At 42.4% G+C, this 23,378-nt stretch overlaps 2 protein-coding genes and 1 pseudogene across 2 annotated transcripts; all 3 read left to right on the top strand.

Annotated features, from left to right (window-relative positions):
• The first annotated feature begins 5,338 nt into the window (after nt 1-5,338).
• On the top strand, nt 5,339-6,310 carry LOC146373426 (olfactory receptor 1500-like). Its single transcript, XM_084951261.1, has one exon. It carries the CDS (start codon nt 5,339-5,341, stop codon nt 6,308-6,310), a length of 972 nt encoding a protein of 323 aa, XP_084807387.1.
• A 3,488-nt stretch (nt 6,311-9,798) lies between these two features.
• Nucleotides 9,799-12,396, top strand: LOC146373425 (uncharacterized; annotated as a pseudogene).
• Nucleotides 12,397-21,572: 9,176 nt separating this feature from the next.
• LOC146373424 (olfactory receptor 1500-like) lies at nt 21,573-22,544 on the top strand. The gene has a single exon (XM_084951351.1). The coding sequence runs from the start codon at nt 21,573-21,575 to the stop codon at nt 22,542-22,544; it is 972 nt and encodes a 323-aa protein (XP_084807477.1).
• Nucleotides 22,545-23,378: the final 834 nt, after the last annotated feature.

The raw sequence follows: 23,378 nt of genomic DNA, 5'->3' as shown, positions 1-23,378 counted from the left end.
ACCCGAGCAAATGTATTTACATAATTTTCAATATGTTGCGTTTGTCTGAGTGTGCTGGGTCTCTGGGTAGCTTCAGCATTGTCTTTGACGTCTTTGAAGGCGTGGGTGTTTCCCTACCCCAAATCCTGCTTTTTCCTACAGGCATGTGTTCGGGTGAATTTCACCCAGCAATAGTGATAGAGGGTAAAGTAGGTTTTGGGTGGATTTCACCCGGTGATAGTGTTAGTGTATAAAATCAGGCGATCTTGCCGCCTTTCAAGGGTGACAACATTCAGGCTCACCATATTTACTGTCCCTCTTCAACTACAGCTGTCACCCTGTTGCAGGTTTAGTGTTTTTGGCATCCCAGCTAGTGAGTAACACATAGGTAAGGTTTGTTTAACTTGGCAATTGTTAACTGATTAGATTTCTTTTTCTTTCTTTCTTTTTATCTAAAAGCTAGCTAGATAACTGTGCACATTATTTCTTTCAGCAAATACCTAGCAAGATAGCTAGCTGGTGAAGTTCTAGCAGTCCTCTAGGGAAAAAAAATGCCAAAAAGGAAACCACTGAAGTACTTGACCCAAAAGGAAATAGAAGAGATTATATTCAGGGAAAGCAGTGATGAAGATGTTGATCATGTGGAAGCAGAAGAGATGTATGACAGCGACAGTGACGTGGACTACATTCCAAAACCGGGTGATGATGACAGTGATAGTGATGGCTTTGAGCCTAGCACTTCAAGTCATCGGAGAAAAAAAATGCGACATCATGATTCAAGTAGACTGACCACCAGACAAATTCCCACCTCAGGACCTGTTGCCTCTAGGTTTACTGCCCATCTTACTTCCCCTGCCACGCCTGATGCGGTCCCTGCCACGCCTGATGCGGTCCCTGCCACGCCTGATGTGGGTCACAGGGGGAGAGGACACCGCCATGTGAATGATGACATGGCCTATATTGTGAGACTCCAAAACAAGTCTTACAGGAGTACTTCTGGTTTCCAGTGGAGTTCTCGGCCTCAGACATTGGCAGCTACCAGGACAGCTGCACGATGCCTGCTTTTACACCAGGACCAACACCAGAAGCATCAAATGCTGACACCCCTGAGAAGTGTTTCACATTATTTTTTGAGGAGCAAATCATCGACGAAATTGTGACATGGATGAACATCCGTATTGATGCTGAAGCTGTGAAGTATCGGAAGATAACAGGTACTTTCCAGAGAACAACCCTAGCAGAGGTGCGTGCAATGCTAGGGATTTGTATCTTTAGTGGTTACCAGATGGACAACCATTTGTCTACTAAAGAAATGTGGAACCCTGCTACTGCTGCACCTGTGTACCGTGCTGCTATGTCTGAGGGTCACTTTTCATTCCTCCTTAGCTGTCTCCGATTTGATGACCCTGACACACGGCAAGAAAGACAGGCCATGGACAAATTTGCTCCCATTAGAAATATATGGCAAATATTCATTGACAACTGTAAAAACTTATATGTGCCCAGTCAAAACATAACTGTAGATGAACAGTTGCTTGGATTTAGAGGGAGGTGTCCATTTAGAATGTACATCCCCAACAAACCTGCCAAATATGGTATCAAGCTTGTCCTTGCCAATGATGCCCAAAGCAAGTACCTGCTGACAGGAATACCATACCTGGGGAAACTTGTAACACAACGACAGAATGGACAAAGTCTTGGCCAGCATTTCACCAAGGAGCTGACCAAACAATATCACCATACAAACAGGAATGTGACCACTGATAATTGGTTCACTTCTGTGCCACTGGCGATTGATCTGCTGCAGAACTGTGGCATGACCTTAGTGGGAACAATAAAAGCAAACAAAAGGGAGATCCCACAAGTGATGAAAGTTAAAGAAAATCACGTGCCAGGCTCCAGTGCATTTCTCTTTACCAAAGAACTAACCTTGGTGTCCTTCCTCCCTGACAAAGCTTCAAAAAAGAAGGTTGTACTGCTCCTGTCATCCATGCATACACAACCAAGCATAGGACCCACTCGTAAGCCCGAAGTGATTGAATTTTACAACAAAACAAAGGGAGGTGTCGATACTTTTGACCAGATGTGCGCTCACTATGGTTATGGAAGAAAAACCAAGAGATGGCCCCTTTGCGTGTTCTATGGCATGATCAATGCTGGTGTGATAAACTCATGGATCATTCACAATGAGAATGCAATGAAGAGAGGTGACAACCAAATGCAGAGGAGGCTTTGGCATTGGCACTCATCAAACCATGGGCAGAGCAGAGGTTCCCCTCTTCAAATCTGTCACGTCAACTCAGAGTCCTGATCTGTAGCGTGCTCGACATCCCTACCCCTGGCACTCTTGAAGGTGAGGCAGGACCAGTGACAGCAGAAAGCAGTGGTCCCTTAGTGAGGTGTGCTGACTGCCCCACAGGCTTGGACAGCAAGACGCGATACAGGTGCCATGTCTGCCGTCGACCGGTGTGTCCACGCATTACTACCCTGTGTGTACTGACTGCATGTAAGGAATAGGTAAGTAAGAGTGGTCCTGGAATTTGCATGTTATCCTTATTTAGTGCAGTGGTTATGAATAAATATCAACAAGTGGTGATTTCCAAGGGAATTCATATGGTAAAAAAAAATATTTTAGTCAACTGGTCATTTTTACCCACTCAAAAAATGCCATTTTTTGTTTCTCTCTCCTGCAGCTGTTCGCGTGTCAAGGAGATTGTGCCTTTACCAGGGAAGACTCAAATATCCCAGGAATGGGTGAACCAAAGACCAAGTTTCCAGCATCATTATATTTTTGTTTAGGATTTGTTTTGTTCTCCAACTGCTAATTTTCCAGAAATTTTGGAGCATTTTTTAGGGTCCCCCATGAAACTTTTTTTCCCATTTTGTTAGATATGGCACAGCTGAAAATAAAAGAAAACCACTCTAATTTGTCATGTGTTGTCATATATTTTATATATTTTAATGACAAGTACTTTTTGTTGGGTATATTATATTGGGTAAAAAAATCACCCGGCGTTAGTGATGGTGTTACTATTTTTAGCGATAGTGTTCTAGGGTTAATAATACATTTTTTTAAAATCCAAAATAAATAATTTCATAAAAAACGAGACTTCAGGAAAACACATGAGTAGAACAGGTGTACATTGCCTGTGCTTTCTCGGTTTGACTGCCCTCACACCTTTATACATAGCTCATTGTCTACAAGAAGCTTTGTAACAGTTTCTCATGAGGCTTTGATGAACAGTAGTATCATGTACTGTGTGCGGACAGGCACGGTGGACCCAAAAATGCAGACTCACAGAGGCAAATGTAAACTCAAAACTTATCTTTTATTGCTGGATTGCAAAAGGAACAGAAAACTAACTATACTGGAAATTATAACAAAGCTTAAACTGGCAGAAACACACAGCATCGGATGAGGGAGACAGCAACACAGGCAAAGGAAGACACAGGGTTTAAATACACAGAGGAGGCAGTGGGAGACAGATGGGAAACACAGCTGGGACAAATCAGACCTAACGAGACAGGGACAGCAACACTAGAAACACTGACATGAGAGACAGACTTTCAGGGTTAAACAGGAAACATAACACATAGATGCTGACGTGACAATGGGATACAGCTCACAGGGGAGACAGAGCAACCATGGAACACAGAGACAGACACCAGAAGACAGAGAACTCTAACATAGAAACCAAAAGACTAGAAATGATAAATAATGGCAAAATCAAAGGTAAATGATAATGCAAAACTCAAAACACTGGGTCAACGACCCAGGTACGCTAACAAGTAGCAAAATAAGCTGAGGGATCAGATGGACCTCTCAGATCCTGTCCATGGCCCATGCTGGGTTTTTGGTATTTCTTATGGCTTTTTGGATATTGTTCATCTATTTTTTTTAAGCCTGACACCTTTTCTTTTTTTCTTCTACTAGTGTAGTTTCTGTGCAATGTGTTAAAGCAAACAAGCTGTTGGAGCTATCTGTTCTTTATTTTTATTATTTTGAAATTAGTTAAAGTTTGTTGTTAGTTTACTTATATTTTGGGGTTTATTTACAAGTTTATTTGTAGGTTAATATTTGTTTCAATGTTTTGTTTGTTTGATGTTACCTTATTAAATTAGTCAGTAAGAGCTGTAGGGCCATTTTGTATAGGACCAGCATGCACTGGGGTGGGCCTATGGTTTTTTACCAGAGCAGGAGAAGCAGCAGGAAGTAACAAAAAATGGATCTTGTTATTGCTTGCCAAACTGGATAAAATAAACCATAAAAACGCAACTTTCAAGTTTGGACAGTGGACTTCTTTTGCCTGCGTACGAAATATTATCTCAGTGCAGCAGTGGCTTGTGGACTTTTAATTGTGGGATGTTTGGTCTGTCAAACAAAAGGAATTGCCACTACACAAGCAAACCAAAAAATCAACAACAACACACACACTCCATACCATGAAGGGATGTGTAAAGTTTTTAACTAACAGCTCTTGGTAGACATCTGCTGGATTTCTACTTGCTGTGTCATGAAATCACGCTTTGCACAGTTACGATCCAAGTGCAAACAGACTGAGTAACACAAAGTGAGCATTTATTTTGTCTGATGCAAAGTCCAGCAAAGAGTCCACAAGCAAAAGTCAAACTGAATCCAAAGCAAGCAGTGAACACACAGGGCTGTTAACCAGACAACACACAGCTTTTGACTGCAGACATGATTAGTGAGAACATTTAATCATAAAGAAAAAAGAACCTAATAATTCCCCAAATTTTTAACAGAAATAAAATTGCAGTTCTAAAAGAAATGATAATTCAGGCTTTAAGGGTGATGTCAATGATGCTATGATCGTGTGTGTGCGTGTGTTTCCCAAGAGTAGTAATATTCATTCAGATCAAAGACAACATGTGACAAACATGTCTCTAATAAAACTGTTAGAGCTACACATCAAGTTATTTCTTCTGTGATTTGTTGGATTAAATAAACTTTTTCTTTAGTTTTGCACAGTGAAGCTCTGACAATCTTCAGTGCAAATCATTTCATTATACAGTAGAAGCAACGAGTCACTTCAAAAGTTTGAGTGCACATGGGAGTTGTTTCCTCTGAGTGTTATTTACCCCACACATCATTAGTTCAGACTCTGTTGGAAACATTTACAATATAAAACCATCAACACTGTTTTGGAAAGTGGGTTATGTTCTTGCATATTTAGAGCTGAGGTGTATTGATGATATGAATAGAGCGAATTAATCATTATTATAATAGAGTATCTAATCCAAACATTTGTATCATTTTTGTCATAGGGCTAAAATGTTGTTTATTTAATTTTACCTTTGATTTATGATTATTTCTTTGTGTATACATAATTGATAATCAATGAAATACACCAATATTACCACTATAAAAGAGTTCATTATTATTGGATTTCCTGGACTTCCTCCTGAATATTATGGTCCAGTGTCTGTTCTTCTTCTTCTTGTTTTCCTTGCTATTGTAATTGGAAATGGTTTCACTATAGCTGTTATCATTTTTGAGCGGACTCTGCACAAACCAATATATGTGATCTTTTCTAACCTTGCAATGACAGACATCTGCTTTGGCGTGGTGACTCTTCCAAAAATCATAGCCAGATACTGGTGGAATGACATGATCACTTCTTTTGGAGCTTGTTTTACACAGATGTATTTTGTTCATTCTTTGGGAGCTATTCAGTCTTTAAACTTGCTGATGATGGCTTTGGATCGTTTTGTTGCCATATGGTTTCCATTCAAATATCCCATTTCATTTACAAACAAAGCAGTGGCTATTGCTTGCACCATGTGCTGGGTTTTAACATTTATACGTTTGCTGGGAATTGTGCTTCTTACCTTAACTTTACCTTACTGTGACCAGAATATTATCATGCAGTGTTACTGTGATCTCATATCAATAACAAGGCTGAGTTGTAGTGATGAGCGTGAATATGTGTACAGTGTTGCACTTGCTAATGCAATGTTCACTCTCCTGGTTCCTTTAACATTCATAATTTTATCCTATTTTTCTGTCATCATAGCTGTTCTGAGGATGTCTCAAACTGAGAGACGTCACAAAGTGCTGTCCACTTGTGCCCCTCAGCTCTTTATTACCAGCCTTTTCTATGTGCCAAGATGCTTTGTTTATATTGCTAATGGTGTGGGATTCAATTTTAATCTTGTTATTCGGATTATTATTACAATGTTGTACAGCCTCATACCTGCTGCTGTTAATCCAATCATATACTGTTTCAAGACTAAAGAAATAAAAAATGTTTTGATGCGGAGATTTAAAAAAGGAAAAGTGAGCACTGGATTAAAAACTGAATGCAAATAAATTGTTAATATTTTCCTGCTTCAACAAAACAAATATGTTTTTTGCATTATTTTATTTTATTTTATTTAAGAATTTTATTTAGGAATACTAACAACTGATAACGATGCTCATAAGTTATTAATTGCGATTGCATTCATTGCATTATATGTAAGTTGTCAAACGAAATATTTGGGTCTTTATTAATATATATCATTGTAAAATGTGTTTTTATGTCAAATGTTTAGTTTAATAATATTTTTAGAAAGGTTTGTGATACTCAAATTAAATTACAGAATGAAACAGAGAAACATTAACTGCTGACATGTCTTAATGTGATAACTTTATCAAGTCTTCTTCTGATATCAATTGCTTTGCATCTTTTTAAAACTGAATTTTTCTCTTCTCTGCACTTAAACTGCATTAATCCTTATATGAGTGATATGATGATCATTCATTTTTAAATGTTTGTCACACTTAAATCCTTCATCTCATCAAAAAGTTTGAAATATTAGACAAAGGTAACACAAGTTAACACAAAATGCAGTTTCTAAACCAAGGCGTTTATTATCAGGGGGGAAAACATCCTGACCTGAATTCTATTGAGATGGTGTGGCATGACAATGTTTTATGCTTGAAAACCCTCTCTAACCCTCTAGAATTCTGCGCAGATGAGTAGGCCAAAATTCTTCTACAGTGCTGTAAAAGACTCATAACCAGTTATCGCAAATGTTTGATTGCAGTTGTTGCTGCTAAGGGTTGCCCAACCAGTTAGTAGGTGTAATCACTTTTTCACACAGGGTCATGTGGTTAAGATTTTATTTTTTTGCCTTATTGATAAATACCTTCATTTAGAAACTTCATTTTGTGTTTACTTTTGTTATTTTTGTTTAATATTTAAATTTGTTTGATGATCTGAAACATTTAAGCGTGACAAACAAAAAAATAAAGACTTTTTCACACCATTGTAGTTCTTTTGAAAATGGTTTGAAAGGTAGGTCTCTTGTTGCCTTAAGTTCCAAACTGAAACTAATCAAACGTCATATATTTATCATTCTTGTCTGTGATAACAAAAATTGTCCATACTCATTCTCAAACTTTGACACATTTCATAACATGTTAACTCTATGTGCTTTTCACAGAAGACAAAAACATAGAAAACGTGTAGTTTTACGATGCCTTGAAGCTATAAAAACTGCGAAATGAAACAAAACAAAACAACAACACCTACAAAGTATAAGCCTGTGTGAATAAAAAGATGTTGAGTCTTTTTGAATGCATGTAGGGGCCTCTTGTTTCAAGGAATGGGACCACAATAACTGAAAGCATCATTAGCACACTTTGATCTAATTCTGGAAATAGTTATAAGATGTTCAGCTGATGAACTGAAAAATCTGACTAGGTTGCAATTAGTGGGCAATTCAGATATATATTGGGTTGAACTATCTATCCATCCATCCTCTTCTGCTTATCCTTGGCCGGTTTGAGGGAGCAGGAACCTAAGCAGAGAAGTCCAGACCTCCCTCTCCCCGACCACTTCATCCAGCTTGTCAGGGGGAACACAAGGGTGTTCCCAGGCCAGCTGAGAGATATAATCTCTCCAGCGTGTCCTGGGTCTGCCCCAGGGCCTCCCCCCGGTGGGAAATGCCCAGAACACCTCACCCAGGAGGTGCCCAGGAGGCATCCTTGTGAAATGCCAAACCACCTCAACTTGTTCCTGTCAATGTGGAGGAGCCCCTCCCAAATGACTGAACTCCTCACGCTATTTCTAAGGAAGAAGCCAGCCACCCTCCGAAGGAAGCTAATTTCTGCCGCTTGTATCCACGGTCTCGTTCTTTCTGTCACTACCCACAGCTTGCAACCATAGGTGAGGGTAGAGGCGTGGATCGACCAGTACATTGAGAGCTTCGATTTTTACACTCGACTCTCTCTTCACTACAACGGACCAGTACATCATCTTCATCACTGCATCAGTGCAGCTGCAGCACCAATCCACTTTTTGATCTCCTGCTCCTTTCTCCCAGCACTTCTGAACGAGACCCAGAGACACTTAAACTCCTCCACTTGGGACAGGAACTTGTCTCTGACCCAGAGTGGGCACTTCAAGCTTTTCCGGCTGAGGACCATGGCCTCAGATTTGCAGGTGCTGATTCTCATTCCCACTGTTTTACACTTGGCTGCGAACCATTTCAGTGCAAGCTGGAGGCCATCACCTGATGAAGGCAACAGAACCACATCATCTGCGAAAGCAGAGATAAGATTCTGACACCACTCAAGTGGAATCCTTAAGCCACTCAGTTATACCTAGAAATTTTGTCCATAAAAATTCTGAACAGAATCAATGACAAAGAGCAACCCTGGCAGACTCTAACACCCACTGGAAACGAGTCCGACTTATTGCTGGCTATGTATAACAAGCTCTTGCAACGGTTGTTTAAGGATTGAATGGCCCAAAAATTTAAAATATCCTGTCTCAGAGTGATGCTGAAAAACTAGTTCATGCATTTATTACTTCTAGGCTGGACTACTGTAATTCATTGTTACCAGGAAGTCCTAAAAACTACCTGAAAAGCCTTCAATTAATCCAAAATGCTGCAGCAAGAGTACTGATAGGGGCTAGTACCATATCACCCCATTAGATCACTTCGCTCTCGCACTGCAGGCTTACTTGTTGTTCCTAGAGTATTTAAAAGTAGAATGGGAGGGAGAGCCTTCAGTTTTCAGGCCCCTCTTCTATTGAACCAGCTTCCAGTTTGGATTTGGGAGACAGACAGTATTTCTACTTTTAAGATTAGGCTTAAAACTTTCCTTTTTGCTAACTCATATAGTTAGGGCTGGACCAGGTGACCCTGAACCCTCCCTTAGTTATGCTGCAATAGGCATAGGCTGCTGGGGGATTCCCATGATGCATTGAGTTTTTCCTTTTCAGTCACCTTTCTCACTCACTATATGTTAATAGACCTCTCTGCATTAGATCGTACTTGTTATTAATCTCTGGGCATGGCTGGGGCAGCCAAGAAGAGGGCCATCCAGGCTGTGAGTGAAGCGGCAGAGAAAGCCACAAGGTGGCTGTGGATCAAGAGGGCTGATCCGTGGGTAACTACTGGTACGCAAGTCGGGGCCTGATCACCCCCGGCTGGGTCGCCTGGGCGAGGGTGTATGATGCTGTGAGACCCGAAACACCTGATGACCCCAGGATACATCACTGAAGATGCGTACCAGTGCATCCAGGAGATGTGTCTTTTATAGTTAAACTCTGGCTGAGCCAGTGATGCCTAGGAAGAGACTAGGTGACAACCAATAAAAGTTTGGTGACCACTGGAGAGACAGATGACAGCTCGGAAAGACGGCTCCAGGGACAGGGTGGGCTAGCATCCCGGTCTGCAGTTTTCGTGAGAAAGCACCCCAAAAAAGCTACGGAAAGCCCTAAAGAAAGATACCCCCAGGAGATCCCGAGAGGGGGGGAGGATGAGGTCTCCAATCGGACGGACTCGAGGTTAACGACCAACGCAATGGAAAGGACTACGAGTAAGACATGTATCTGCGGCAAGCTGTGTAAGAACCAGCGTGGCCTAAAGGTCCATCAGGCCAGAATGAAATGTTTGGAGCGGGTGAGTGAGGTGCAACGCACAGGTCCTGAACCTGGTGAGACGCAGGAGGAGCCCGGCCAGGAGGCACCCCACAGAGCCCAGTCCCTCCACGCACCGGACTCTTCCAATCCAAGCAGTGTAGTTCCACAACAGTGGATTAAGTGGCCCCCAGCCAGCAGCCGGAGCGAGTGGCAGAAGTTTGATGAGGATGTCGCCAAAATCATACAAGCTGTGGCCAAAAGAGATGCTGACAGCAGGCTTAAAACAATGACCACCATCATAGTCAGCTATGCCTCAGAAAGGTTCGGCCTGACCGAGAAGTGTAACAACAAGACCCCTTACACCATGAACCGCAGGGCCATGAAGATTCATCGACTGCGCCAGGAGCTTAGGAGCCTTAAGAAGCAGTTCAAGAACGCTGATGCGGAGGAGAAGCAAGCTTTAGAGGAACTGCATAACATCTTGCAGAAGAAGCTGATTACCCTCCGTAGAGCAGAATGGCACAGGAGGCGGGGAAGAAAGAGAGCCAGGAAACGTGCAGCTTTTATTGCTGATCCCTTTCGCTTTTCCAAACAATTGCTTGGGGTTAAGCGAAGTGACCAGTTGGAGTGCTCAGCAGAGGAGGTGAATAACTTCCTTCATGAGACCATGAGTGACCCACTGAGGGAACAAGACTTGGGACCAAACGAAGCTCTCATCAACCCTGCCCCACCATCAGTAGAGTTCAAGTTGACGGAGCCAAGTTTGAAGGAGGTGTGTGAGGTCATCAAGGCAGCCCTCTCAGCATCCTCCCCAGGTCCCAGTGGCGTACCCTACCTTGTTTATAAGCGCTGCCCAGAGCTGCTTCGCCACCTGTGGAAGATCTTAAAGGTGATATGGCGGAGAGGGAGAGTTGCTGATCAGTGGAAGTGCGCAGAGGGAGTCTGGATTCCCAAAGAGGAGGACTCAAAAAACATAAACCAGTTTCGGAGCATCTCGCTATTGAGCGTGGAGGGGAAGGTGTTTTTTAGCGTTGTCTCCCAGAGATTGACCGAGTTTCTCCTTAGAAACAATTACATTGATCCATCAGTTCAGAAGGGGGGATCCCAGGAGTTCCTGGTTGCCTAGAGCACACTGGTGTAGTTACACACCTTATAAGAGAAGCCCATGAGAACAGAGGCGACCTAGCTGTATTGTGGCTGGACCTGACAAATGCATATGGGTCGATCCCACACAAACTGGTTGAGCATGCTTTACACCTCCACCATGTCCCCAGCAAGATCAAGGACCTGATCCTGGACTGTTACGCCAATTTCAGGCTTAGGGGAAGGAAAGGAAGATCAGTGGCTTTCTTCGTAAGTGGCTGGGACTTTCCCGCAGTCTCACCAGCGCTGCCTTGTATGGGGCAACCAACAGCTTGCAGTTACCCTTCAGTGGTCTCACAGAAGAGTTCAAGGTGGCTTGCACACGAGAAGCCCTACAGTACAGAGATTCTAAAGACTGCAAGGTGGCATCAGCAGGTATTGAGGTAAGGACAGGAAGAAAGTGGAAGGCTGAGAAGGCAGTTGAGGTGGCGGAGTCACGCCTAAGGCAGAAAACACTGGTGGGGGTCTTAGCAAAAGGGGGAGCAGGCTTGGGGTACTTCCTAAAGGCCCAGGTCAGCAGGGCACAGGGAAAGGAGAGACACCAGCTACTCCAGGAAGAGGTCCAAGCAGGTGTGGAGGAGGAGCGAGTAAGTAGAGCTGTAGGCCTTAAGCGGCAGGGAGCATGGACAAGGTGGGAGAGCACCTTGCAGCGCAAGGTCACCTGGGCAAACATCATGCAGGCAGACTTCCACCGGATCCGATTCCTTGTGCAGGCAGTATACGACACTCTGCCAAGCCCAGAAAACCTCCATCTGTGGGGGAAGAGCGAGACACCTGTCTGTCCCCTGTGCTCTGGAAGAGGGACCCTAGAACACCTCCTTAGCAGCTGCCCAAGGGCCCTGGCCGATGGTCGGTATCGTTGGCGGCACGACTAGGTGCTCAGAGTAGTTGCTGAAAAGATTGCCTCAGCAATCAGCACCAGCAAGCATCATCATGCTCCGAGGAAGGCAATCTCTTTTATTAAGGCTGGGAGAAACCCCAGGTGTGCCCACATTTGACAACTGGCCTCCTCAACACAGCCTCTGATTGGCAGTTACAGGCTGACCTGGGTAAACAGCTAAAGTTCCCTCAGAACATTGCAAAAACATCCCTCCGGCCAGACATGATAATTATTTCTGAGGCCTCAAAACAGCTGATCATGCTGGAACTCACAGTGCCCTGGGAAGAGCGGATCGAGGAGGCCAATGAAAGGAAACGAGGAAAGTACCAGGAACTAGTGCAGGAGTGCAGGGGAAGGGGCTGGAAGACTTTCTATGAGCCCATAGAAGGGGGTTGTAGGGGCTTTGCAGGACGATCACTCTGCAAAGTCCTAGGCCGGCTGGGCGTGGCTGGGGCAGACAAGAAGAGGGCCATCCAGGCTGTGAGTGAAGCCACAAGGTGGCTGTGGCTTTTATAGCTGTCTCTCTTCTATCCTGTCTTCCTTCTTTCACCCCAACTGGTCGCAGCAGATGGCCGCCCCTCCCTGAGCCTAGTTTTGCCAGAGGTTTCTTCCTGTTAAAAGGGAGTTTTTCCTTCCCACTGTCAGTGGTATGCTTGCTCATAGGGGCTCATTTGATTGTTGGGTTTTTCTCTGTATGTAAGTAAGTAAGTAAGTAAAATTTTATTTATATGGCACATTTCTAGATAAAAAATCACAAAGTGCTTCACAAGGTATAAAACAAAAACAGACAAAAGTTAACAAAATGCAATTCTAAAAAGATGTGTTTTTAGTTGTTTTTTAAAAGTGATCACTGAGTCCGCAGATCTTAAGTTCTGAGGAAGAGAGTTCCACAGTCTGGCGGCCACAGTGGCAAAAGCTCTGTCTCCCTTGGTTTTCAGCCTTGTATGCTGAATAACAAGTAGGCCCTGATCACAAGACCTCAGGGACCTACTAGGGACATAGGGCTGTAAAAGTTCAATGATGTAGGCTGGTGCTTGTCCTTGAAGAGCTTTAAATGTCAGAACCAGTATCTTAAAATGGACTCTGAATTCAACAGGGAGCCAGTGCAGCTGTATAAGCAATGGTGTTACATGAGAGTACTTAGATGTTTTTGTCAGAAGCCTTGCTGCAGCATTTTGGACAATCTGCAGACACTCCAGGGAGTTTTTGTTTAGACATGTAAACAGTGAATTACAGTAGTCCAATCGTAATGAAATGAATGCATGAATAACAATCTCCAGTTCAGTATGAGATACTAAAGGGTTCAATTTAGAAATGTTTCTTAAATGATAGAAGCAGGACCAAACCAGAGATTTGATGTGAAAATCCAGGGTAAGAGCAGAATCAAAGGTTACCCCTAGGTTCCTGATAGACGATTTCACAAATGTTGAAAGAGGACCAAGAGCATTCATTATGTTAGGTACATGTCTGTCTGGAGCACATACAAGGACTTCAGTCTTTTCTTCATTAAGTTGGAGGAAGTTGTCAGCCATCCAACCTTTGATGGATTCTAAGCACTCATTTAGAATCTGCAGCTTAGAAACATCTTCAGGTTTAAAAGAAATATATAGCTGGATGTCGTCTGCATAACAGTGGTAGCGAATGTCCTCAAAGGGGCTCAAAATATGCTGGAGAGGAAGTAGATATATTAAAAACAATAAGGGCCCCAGCACAGAACCTTGTGGCACACCATAGGACAGGGACGTGGAAGATGACCTGAACTTAGAGACCGCCACAGAAAAGTATCATTCATAGATAGGGATGGGTATCGAAAACCGGTTCTTGTTGAGAACCGGTTCCCACTGTTTCAATTCCTTTGAATTGTTTGCCATTTTTGCAAACGATTCCCTTATCGATTCCAGTCACCCCTAATGACGTCACCACGTTGCGGAGCGTCATTTACCTGGCAGGAAACATGGCGGCTCAAACGCTCAAAAGTTTGATTATACTTTACGAGAACGGATGACAACAGGGCAACTTGCAATACTTGCGAAGTAGATATTTCATTTAAGGGAGGAAACACTACGAATATGCAAACGCATTTGCTCACAAAACACACGATAACCTTAAATGAATGTTGTGTTTTTAATTCCGCTCCGGACTTGTGAATCTCAACCCAGCAGCAGCGGTAACGTTTGCACGTCCTCTCCCGTTAATGCGGCAGGTATTATGTTAGCGCAGGGGTGTCCAAACTTTTTTTACTGAGGGCCACATACATAAAAATATAGGAGGGGCTGGGCCACTTAATAGAAATTAGGTATATAACCTTAACTTTAGTGTTAAAAAGTTTGAAAAAAGTTAGAAAAATCACTTAAAAGTGGTCAAATATGTTATATTGGTGAATATAACTAAAGACAAAACTGCCTTCATCACAGCTTTCCATAAATGGATCTTTATTGATTTATTCAGAAAAAGCTTTGGTAGCTCATTCTCAGAACAGCAGCCTCAGATTTCTTCTTAGACAGAAGATTTACAGCACAGAGAAAAAAACAATAAAGGGGAAAATGGGACGGGTACATTTCAAGCTTGTTATTTAAGTTATTAGGCTTAGCAACACACCTATTAACGTTCGTTTGAAACGTTTATCAACATTAACAGACTGAACTGGACTTAATAACAGGCGTCCGTATAATTTTAGTAAATTATTCTGGTGAGTATCAGCTGCGCTGGGTATGTAAATCGGGCCATCCAGCTGCGGTGCTGATCGCCACTCGTGCCAAAAATCCGGACAAATGTCACTTGATCAAGGAGCAGATCTGCATCAGATGAGATCAGCTGACTGACAGCGGTGTGTGCTCTGTGTGTTAACAAGAAAAACACACATAAGAAAGTGGTGCGCAAAAGCAGGGTAGTGACAGAATTGATGCGCATTATTGATATTTGAAGTATGTGTACCTGCACATGCATGCTTATTAACACACGGGTACTGTGAAATATATTTTTACTCACCTAAAGCACTCGTGCTCTCGTCCACTCCCTGCAAAAAAATAGCAGCTGTGCGGTGTCTGTGGCATCGGTGCTCTCATCGCATGCGATGGAGTAAAAATCAAAAGCACAGCTTTATCAGACAGTTGCAGTTTAATGTTGGCTGACGAGTCTTCAGTGCGTCGCACAACTGGATTTCTGGACATGCTGACGTTGTTGAAGTCCTGCATTATTTCGGTGACTTTAACGAGGCCGTGTTTTATGAGGCCTCCATCTGAAAAAGGCTTGCCATGTCTTGCGATGAATTGGGCGACCTCATAGCTGGCTATTGGAGCCTTTTCCTGGACAATTTGAGGACAAAATAAATACTGTTGCTGACCCTGCAGGAGAGCTACCATTTGCTTTAATTTCTGCTCTCGCTCAGCACCAGTGTAGGATGCAAAGGCCTGATGTTTGGTTTCATAATGACGTTGTACATTATACTCTTTCATAACTGCCACAGTTTTAGTGCAGATCAAACAGACACACGTCCCCTTGAATTCTTTGAAGAAATATTCACCGTGTCTGAAATTTTCTGCACTCACTTTCTACCTTTGGCTTCTTTGGTTCTGCCATGTTTAGTAACTTGGGGGTAAATTTCTTCTGTGATTGTCCTTTTTGGTGGAGCAACTGCCTTGATCAACAGTAGCTCCCCCTGGTGTTAAAACTAAGAAGTGCAATACACTCCAGCAAAAGTTGAAGTGCGGGCCATATTCTATTCTATTTATAAAATTACTTGCGGGCCAATTAAAAATGGACCGCAGGCCGCAGTTGGCCCGCGGGCCGGACTTTGGACACCCCTGTGTTAGCGCAATCTGCCTCATTACAAAGTCTGCCATTACTGTGCGCTGCATTTAAGTGACCACGATGAGCGAGACAGACAGAGTCTGGCTGGCTCAGATGCTGGCAGTTCTCGCTGCAGTCTACCGGTAGCGTCTCCTTTCAGGCCAGGATAGACGAGTGTCACCGAGCAGTGACTAAGTTTGTGGTAAAAGGCTTGCACCCACTTGCCACAGCAGATGCCCCCGATTTTCGGCAAGTGAATGTGTTTAATTGTAGGCAGGGACATTACTGGATATTCTTGTGTAATTGCTACAGAATAATTTATGTTATACTTTGTTATTGCTACAGATGAATATTTATTTTATTATTTTACATTCACAATTTTTTTTCCTGGGGACCCTGTGACCCATTGAAGAGCCATAGGCTGGATCTCTTAAGATCTCACTGTTGGTTTTGTAAGGCCATGTTACTCCTAAATTTCTATCTTGTTCAAAGAAAAGATATACACAAAGTTCTAAGCTAATCGACCTTAGTGTTCTCCTTTTTTAAAAAGAATCGATAAGAGAATCGATAAAGAATCGAATCGTTAAACAGAATCGAAAATGGAATCGGAATCGTGAAAATCTTATCAATACCCATCCCTATTCATAGAGATATGAGGAGAACCACTCTAAGGCAGACCCAGATACTCCAACCCAGTACTTTAGCCTTTCAAGCAAAATGTAATGGTCAACGGTGTCAAAGGCTGACGTGAGGTCCAACATTAGGAGTACAGAACATTTTCCTGCATCATTTTGCATCAGAATGTCAGTGGAAACTCTAAGAAGGGCTGTCTCAGTAGAATGAGCTCTACGAAAGCCAGACTGAAATTTGTCAAATATATTATGTTTGTCTAAAACTGCTGTAAGCTGTTTAGCCACAACCTTCTCTAATATCTTAGCAATTAACTGTATTTTTGAGATTGGTCTGTAATTGCTAGTGAGAAATGGGTCCGGCGTGGGTTTTTTTTAACAGGGGGTGTATAGCAGCAGTTTTAAAATAAGCAGGGACTTCACTAGACCCCAGTGAGGTGATAACTATGGTGTGCACACAGGGACCAATAGAGTGGAAGACATTTTTGAATAACGTTACAGGTAAAATTTAGAGTGAACAGGAGGATGCTTTCATTGCATTAACTATTTTTACCAGCTCTGATAGTGAGGGGGGTAAAAAGCTTTCTAAAATGACAGGCCGAGCTGGCGTAGGAATTGACAATGCAGATGCTGATGGGGACATTTTTTTCCTTACATTACAAATTTTTTCTAGAAAGAAAGAAAGAAATGTTTCACAGTCTTCATTAGAAGAAATAATGGCAGCAGGTGGAGCAGGAGTAATAATATCAGAAATAGTGTGAAATAACACCTTAGGATTACCTCTGCTCTTTGCGACAAGATGAGAAAAATAAGCAGCCCTCGCATCTCTAATTGCACTGTTAAAAGAGGCTAAAAGATCCTTTAAGTAAAGGAGATGAACATTTAAATGAATTTTCTTCCACAAGCGCTCAGCTTTACAACAATCATGTTTTATGGAGCAGATATTGTCATTTAGCCAGGGTAAGGACTTGGAAACAGAAACTGGTCTCATTTTAACCTGACAGATTTCATCTAAGATCAAAAAACAATGGTTATTAAATAGATCTGTTAAGAAATCAACGCCGTTTTGCGGGGATAGAGTTAAATTAAAAGCATCTGAGAAATTCTCCGCTGTGGAGGAATTTATGATGCGCAAGATAATTGTCCGGTGGACAGGAGACAAGGGCTCGTGAAAAGACATGTTAAAAAGAATACAGTGATGATCAGAGATAAAAAAAAAATGTCCTCAGAACAAATAGAATCAATATTCAAACCCAAAGTAAAAACAAGGTCCAGTGTGTGTCCTTTGTTATGTGTGGGGCCTGACACATGCTGGGTAAAATGAAAAGTATCCATAATGTTGATAAAACCTCTGGCAAAGAGGTCGGAGTCATCATCAACATGCATGTTAAAATCCCCAACTAAAAGCAGTCCGGACAACCTCATAGTAGAGGACAGGAAGTCGCTGACCTCTGATAAAAACAAGCTATTTGGGCCAGGTGGACGATACACCACAGCACAATAAAAAGGATCCTTACTTCCGATTTTAATCAGCTGTAGTTCAAACAAAAGAAAGTGTCCAACTTTCACTGAGCAGCAGGAGAAATGGCCCATTAAATGCCACAGTAAGACCTCCTCCACGACCAGATCCCCGAGGCTGGCTAATGACGGAATAGCCGTTCGGGCACAGTTCAATGAGGGACGAATAGTCCAAGTCCCGCTGCCAGGTCTCAGTCAGAAATAAGAAGTCCAGTTTTTTAGAAGATATAAAATCGTTAAGAACGAACGATTTATTAGTCAATGATCGGGCATTAAAAAGCGCCATGTTCAGCGGGGTGGAAGCATCATTTTTAGCAGAGGCTCGAGTTAAAGGACGCAAATACTCGGGGTTTGAACCTTCACGCTCATAGATTCTACTCAATGAGGGGATGAAAAGCCAGTCAGCAGGAGAGTCTGGATGAACCCTCCTGAGGCAGCACGGTCTCGGAGAGCTGGGCCCTGCGTATCCAAGCAGGGACATGGAAAACAAATTCCCCTCCATGGAGCTATTCTGAGCATAGGTAACAAAGCATGCTCGACATTGCTTTCCAGTCAGACCCCGCCACCAGAAAAGCCTAAGCTTCACCTGGATACCTGCTCTTCTTCCTCTCCTTCTCCGTGGTCTGCGGGGACCGCTGAGGACGCTGGCGGAGGATCCAGCCACTGGCGGAGGATGGAAAGTGCCAAAGGAGGAGGAGGATGAGACATCTTGAGCCATCATTGAAGATCGGATGGATAACAGCGTCAAACGATCATAAACCAAGGCACCAGTACATCATTGACTCAAATAGAAAACAATGGCGCTATATAAATACAATTGAGTTGAACTGAATTGATCTCCATGCAACATTGTAGAGGCATGCCAACCACGACGGCCCTACAACATCCAGAGCCTCCAGGAACTACAGGAACAGGGAAAACCTCATCCACCCCAGGGGCCCTGCCACCAAGGAGTTGTTTAACTGCCTAAGTGACTTCACCCCCAAAGATAGACAAGTCATCCCCCAGACTTTGCTTTCTCCACAAAAGGCTCGAAGTACTTCTACCACTGCCCCAAAATGTTTTCAGCTGAAGCCAGCATTACTTCATCCTTGCTATACACAGTGCAGATAGAGCACTGCTTTCCCCTCCTGAGTTGCCTGATGGTTTGCCAGAATCTCTTTGAGGCAGTCTAAAAGTCTTTTTCCATCGCCTCTCCAAACTCCTCCCACATCCGAGTTTTTGCTTCAGCAGCTGCCCGGGCAGCTTTCCACTTGGCCTGTTGGAATTGGAAGTGTGTGAATGGGTGGGTGACTGGATGTGTAAAGCGCTTTGGGGTCCTTAGGGATTAGTAAAGCGCTATACAAATACAGGCCATTTACCATTTGTTGGTACCTACCGGCTGCCTCCAAAGTCCAACTGGCTAACCAAGCCCGATAGGACTCCGTCTTTAGCCTGATGGCTCCCTTCACCTCTGGTGTCCACCATTTGGTGGACCAAACTACCAAGTGGTGATCAGTTGACAGCTCAGCCCCTCTCTTCACCCAAGTGTCCAGAACATATAGCCACAGATCTAATGATACGTTTCCAAAATTGAGTGTCTTCTGGAGTCTGTTCCCTTATGTAAACCCTTATGTTTGAACATGGTTCTCGTTATTGACAAACTGTGGTTTGCACAAAAGTCCAGTAACTGAACACCCTTCAGGTTCAGATCCAAGAAGGCCGGGTACTTTAACCGTCGTTTGGCACATAAGCATAGACGACAGTCAGAACCCATTCTCCGCAGGGAGAAAATGCTCTTGTCCACCGAAAAAAAACCCACGTACAGACAGCAAGCCAAGGGCATGCTGAGAGATGCACCCCAGCCCATTGACATGCGTTGAGCTGAGCTCAGCTATATCTAGCTGGTACCTCTCAACCTCACGCACTAACTCAGGCTCCTTCCCCAACAGAAAAGTGACATTCAGTGTCCCAGTTACTTGTCTCGGTAGCTAGGGATCAGTCCACCAGGGCCTCCTGGTGGCCACTGCCTGACACACAATGCACCAGACTCCTACAGCGCCTCCTATGGGTGGTGGGCAGACAGGAGGGTGGGCCCATGTCCCTTTTTTGGATTGTGCCCGGCAGGCCCATGGCCTAAGGCCCAATTACCAGATGCTCCCTCTTGGGCACATTATGCAGGCCTGGCTCCAGAGTGAGGCCCTGTTAACCCTATAACGGGCAGGGTGAGCTGGTCCCTCACTCTTTTACTTATGGGGGTTTTCTGAATCGCTCTTTGTCTGGTCCCTCACCCAGGACTAATTTGCCATGGGAGATCCTACCAAGCAGCAAAAGCCCCCCGACAACACAGCCCCAGCAGCCCCTGGGACACACAAACCCCTCAACCATGATAAGATAGCATTTCAATAAGACTATTCTATTCTATATTGTACCTGGAGACAATGAAGTGCCTTCAATACGGGGGTAGTTTGGTAAAAATTTCCCCATACCTCTGAATGCTGCATTTTGAATAAGATGAAATAATCCTACTGATCATTTGGAGAGTCCTGCAATTAGAACAGGTGAATTTGCTATCTGCTTCTCTGTTACATGAGTCACCCATCATTGCAGGCTCTGTGTGTTCAGATATTAGGGTCTGTTGATGTAGGAGTTAAAAGTTAAAAGTGAGACTTTTTTGGGTCCAGTTTCCTCAAAGTTTTTAAGGACACACAACCAAATGTCCAGATATATGTATGTTTTGGCTAATAATTTTTAGATTCAGTTAAGTTAATGGGACCAAATTGTGTTTTGCAGGTGGTTGTTGCTAAATTGTCTGTTATGTGCAGACACAACAATGGTTTATCCCTTAAGTCAGGTGTCTTTTTTAGTGATTAAAAGACTCATGGGCCAGTATTTAACAAATAAAACATTCCTCTGGAAATTGTCCTAGGTACAAAGACTGACCTGATAACAAGTGAAAAAGCAGCAAATATCCAAATAAATACTTTGAAAGAACTTTAGAAAGCTTGGGGAACTAAAGTCTCGTTGCAAAATATAAAGAAATTTAAGGTGACTGAAGATTCTTGTACAGTACTGGATGAATAACACATATCCCCAGTTTACAGAAAAAATGTAGAAATGATGAATTCACTATATGACCCTGGTGTGGACCAGAGTATTGAGAGCTATGTTATCATTCAAGACTAGTAAATTTGGTAGTAAGGTGCATGGTGCAACACAATGGAAAAAGATTTGTGTTAATTATTAACAAGTAACACACAGCTAAAATACAAGAATTTCACTTGCCAAAAGTTTATGACAAACTCTGGGAAGATCAAGAGCATGCTTAACAGCACAGCAAATTATGTAATTTGAAAGATTTTTTCTGTGGTTTGTTGGATTAAATAAACTTTTTCTTTAGTTTTGCACAGTGAAGCTCTGACAATCTTCAGTGCAAATCATTTCATTATACAGTAGAAGCAACGAGTCACTTCAAAAGTTTGAGTGCACATGGGAGTTGTTTCCTCTGAGTGTTATTTACCCCACACATCATTAGTTCAGACTCTGTTGGAAACATTTACAATATAAAACCATCAACACTGTTTTGGAAAGTGGGTTATGTTCTTGCATAGTTAGAGCTAAAGAGCTGAGGTGTATTGATGATATGAATAGAGCGAATTAATCATTATTATAATAGAGTATCTAATCCAAACATTTGTATCATTTTTGTCATAGGACTAAAATGTGGTTTGTTTAATTTTACCTTTGGTTTATGATTATTTCTTTGTATATATAATTATGAAATACACTAATATTACCACTATAAAAGAGTTCATTATTATTGGATTTCCTGGACTTCCTCCTGAATATTATGGTCCAGTGTCTGTTCTTCTTCTTCTTGTTTTCCTTGCTATTGTAATTGGAAATGGTTTCACTATAGCTGTTATCATTTTTGAGCGGACTCTGCACAAACCAATATATGTGATCTTTTCTAACCTTGCAACGACAGACATCTGCTTTGGCGTGGTGACTCTTCCAAAAATCATAGCCAGATACTGGTGGAATGACATGATCACTTCTTTTGGAGCTTGTTTTACACAGATGTATTTTGTTCATTCTTTGGGAGCTATTCAGTCTTTAAACTTGCTGATGATGGCTTTGGATCGTTGTGTTGCCATATGGTTTCCATTCAGATATCCCATTTTATTTACAAACAAAGCAGTGGCTATTGCTTGCACCATGTGCTGGGTTTTAACATTTATACGTTTGCTGGGAATTGCGCTTCATGCCTTAACTTTACCTTACTGTGACCAGAATATTATCATGCAGTGTTACTGTGATCATATATCAATAACAAGGCTGGGTTGTGGTGATGAGCTGGCATATGTGAACAGTGTTGCACTTGCTAATGCAATGGTCACTCTCCTGGTTCCTTTAACATTCATAATTTTATCCTATTTTTCTGTCATCATAGCTGTTCTGAGGATGTCTCAAACTGAGAGACGTCACAAAGTGCTGTCCACTTGTGCCCCTCAGCTCTTTATTACCTGCCTTTACTATGTGCCAAGATGTTTTGTTTATATTGCTAACGTTTTAGGATTTAATTTTAATCTTGTTATTCGGATTATTATTACAATGATGTACAGCCTCATACCTGCTGCTGTTAATCCAATCATATACTGTTTCAAGACTAAAGACGTTAAAAATGTTTTGATGCGGAGATTTAAAAAAGGAAAAGTGAGCACTGGATTAAAAACTGAATGCAAATAAATCTTTACAAAATGCAAACAGTATAACACCGAAGAAGTCTTATAATCAGGCTGTTATCTTGACTTTCTGTAATAAATAACAAGAGTATTTGGTTCTGAAACAACTGATACTACGTCATATGACCACTAGAGGTCACTTTACAATAAGTTTTAAAACTAATTGGCTCAGTATATTTGATGGAGTGAAGACCGAGTTACACTTTTTATTTGCAAAAAATAATTTTCATTTCACAGGAGGGGATGACAGGGCATGTAGAAGGTGGGGAAATATAGTTTTTTTTCCCAAATTTAGTGAATTCTTCAGCTGCCTTTGAAGGATGTTTTTGAAAATAAATATATTTATTCATTTTAAATTTTAATTTTTACATTACATATAATTTCAAATTTTACTGTCAATGAGAATAAATTTCCCAATGAAAAAATAACCAGGGTTGCATTTTTTTTAAACTCGTCCTGTCCAGCAGTTGTAGCAAGCAGACTCTCTGTTATTATTCATAGTTTTATCTGATTGGATATTATGCTGGCACAGACAGGGGGTGAAGGTCAGATTGGCAAAAGGTAGGCGAAGAGGGGGAATAGAAAAGCAGAGAAATAGAAAGCAGGGGAATTGAAAAAGAAAAGGGAAGAAAGAAAGGGAGAAAAAATGGGGTTAGGGGAGGCGGGAGCAAAGGATGAACACACATGCTGGGTCTCCAGTTCCCGCATTTGTAACAAAGCACATTCAGACGACACAACAACAAATACACAATTTTACTCCCCCAAGCCAGAGGTTGACAAGGAAAGAAGAGACCCTGGCTGTCCATGGCCCCCAAGAGAGCTGAAGATCTGAGTCCAT

This window comes from Perissodus microlepis, chromosome 14, assembly GCF_051167445.1.
Source record: "Perissodus microlepis isolate ML-2025 ecotype Zambia chromosome 14, ASM5116744v1, whole genome shotgun sequence".
Lineage (NCBI taxonomy): Eukaryota > Metazoa > Chordata > Actinopteri > Cichliformes > Cichlidae > Perissodus > Perissodus microlepis.
The sequence above is the reverse complement of the archived record's forward strand: the minus strand, read 5'-3'. Positions and strand labels throughout refer to the sequence as shown.

Coding starts and splice junctions, on each gene's coding strand:
- LOC146373426 (XM_084951261.1), top strand. CDS start 5,339: ATGAAATACACCAATATTACCACTATAAAAGAGTTCATTATTATTGGA.
- LOC146373424 (XM_084951351.1), top strand. CDS start 21,573: ATGAAATACACTAATATTACCACTATAAAAGAGTTCATTATTATTGGA.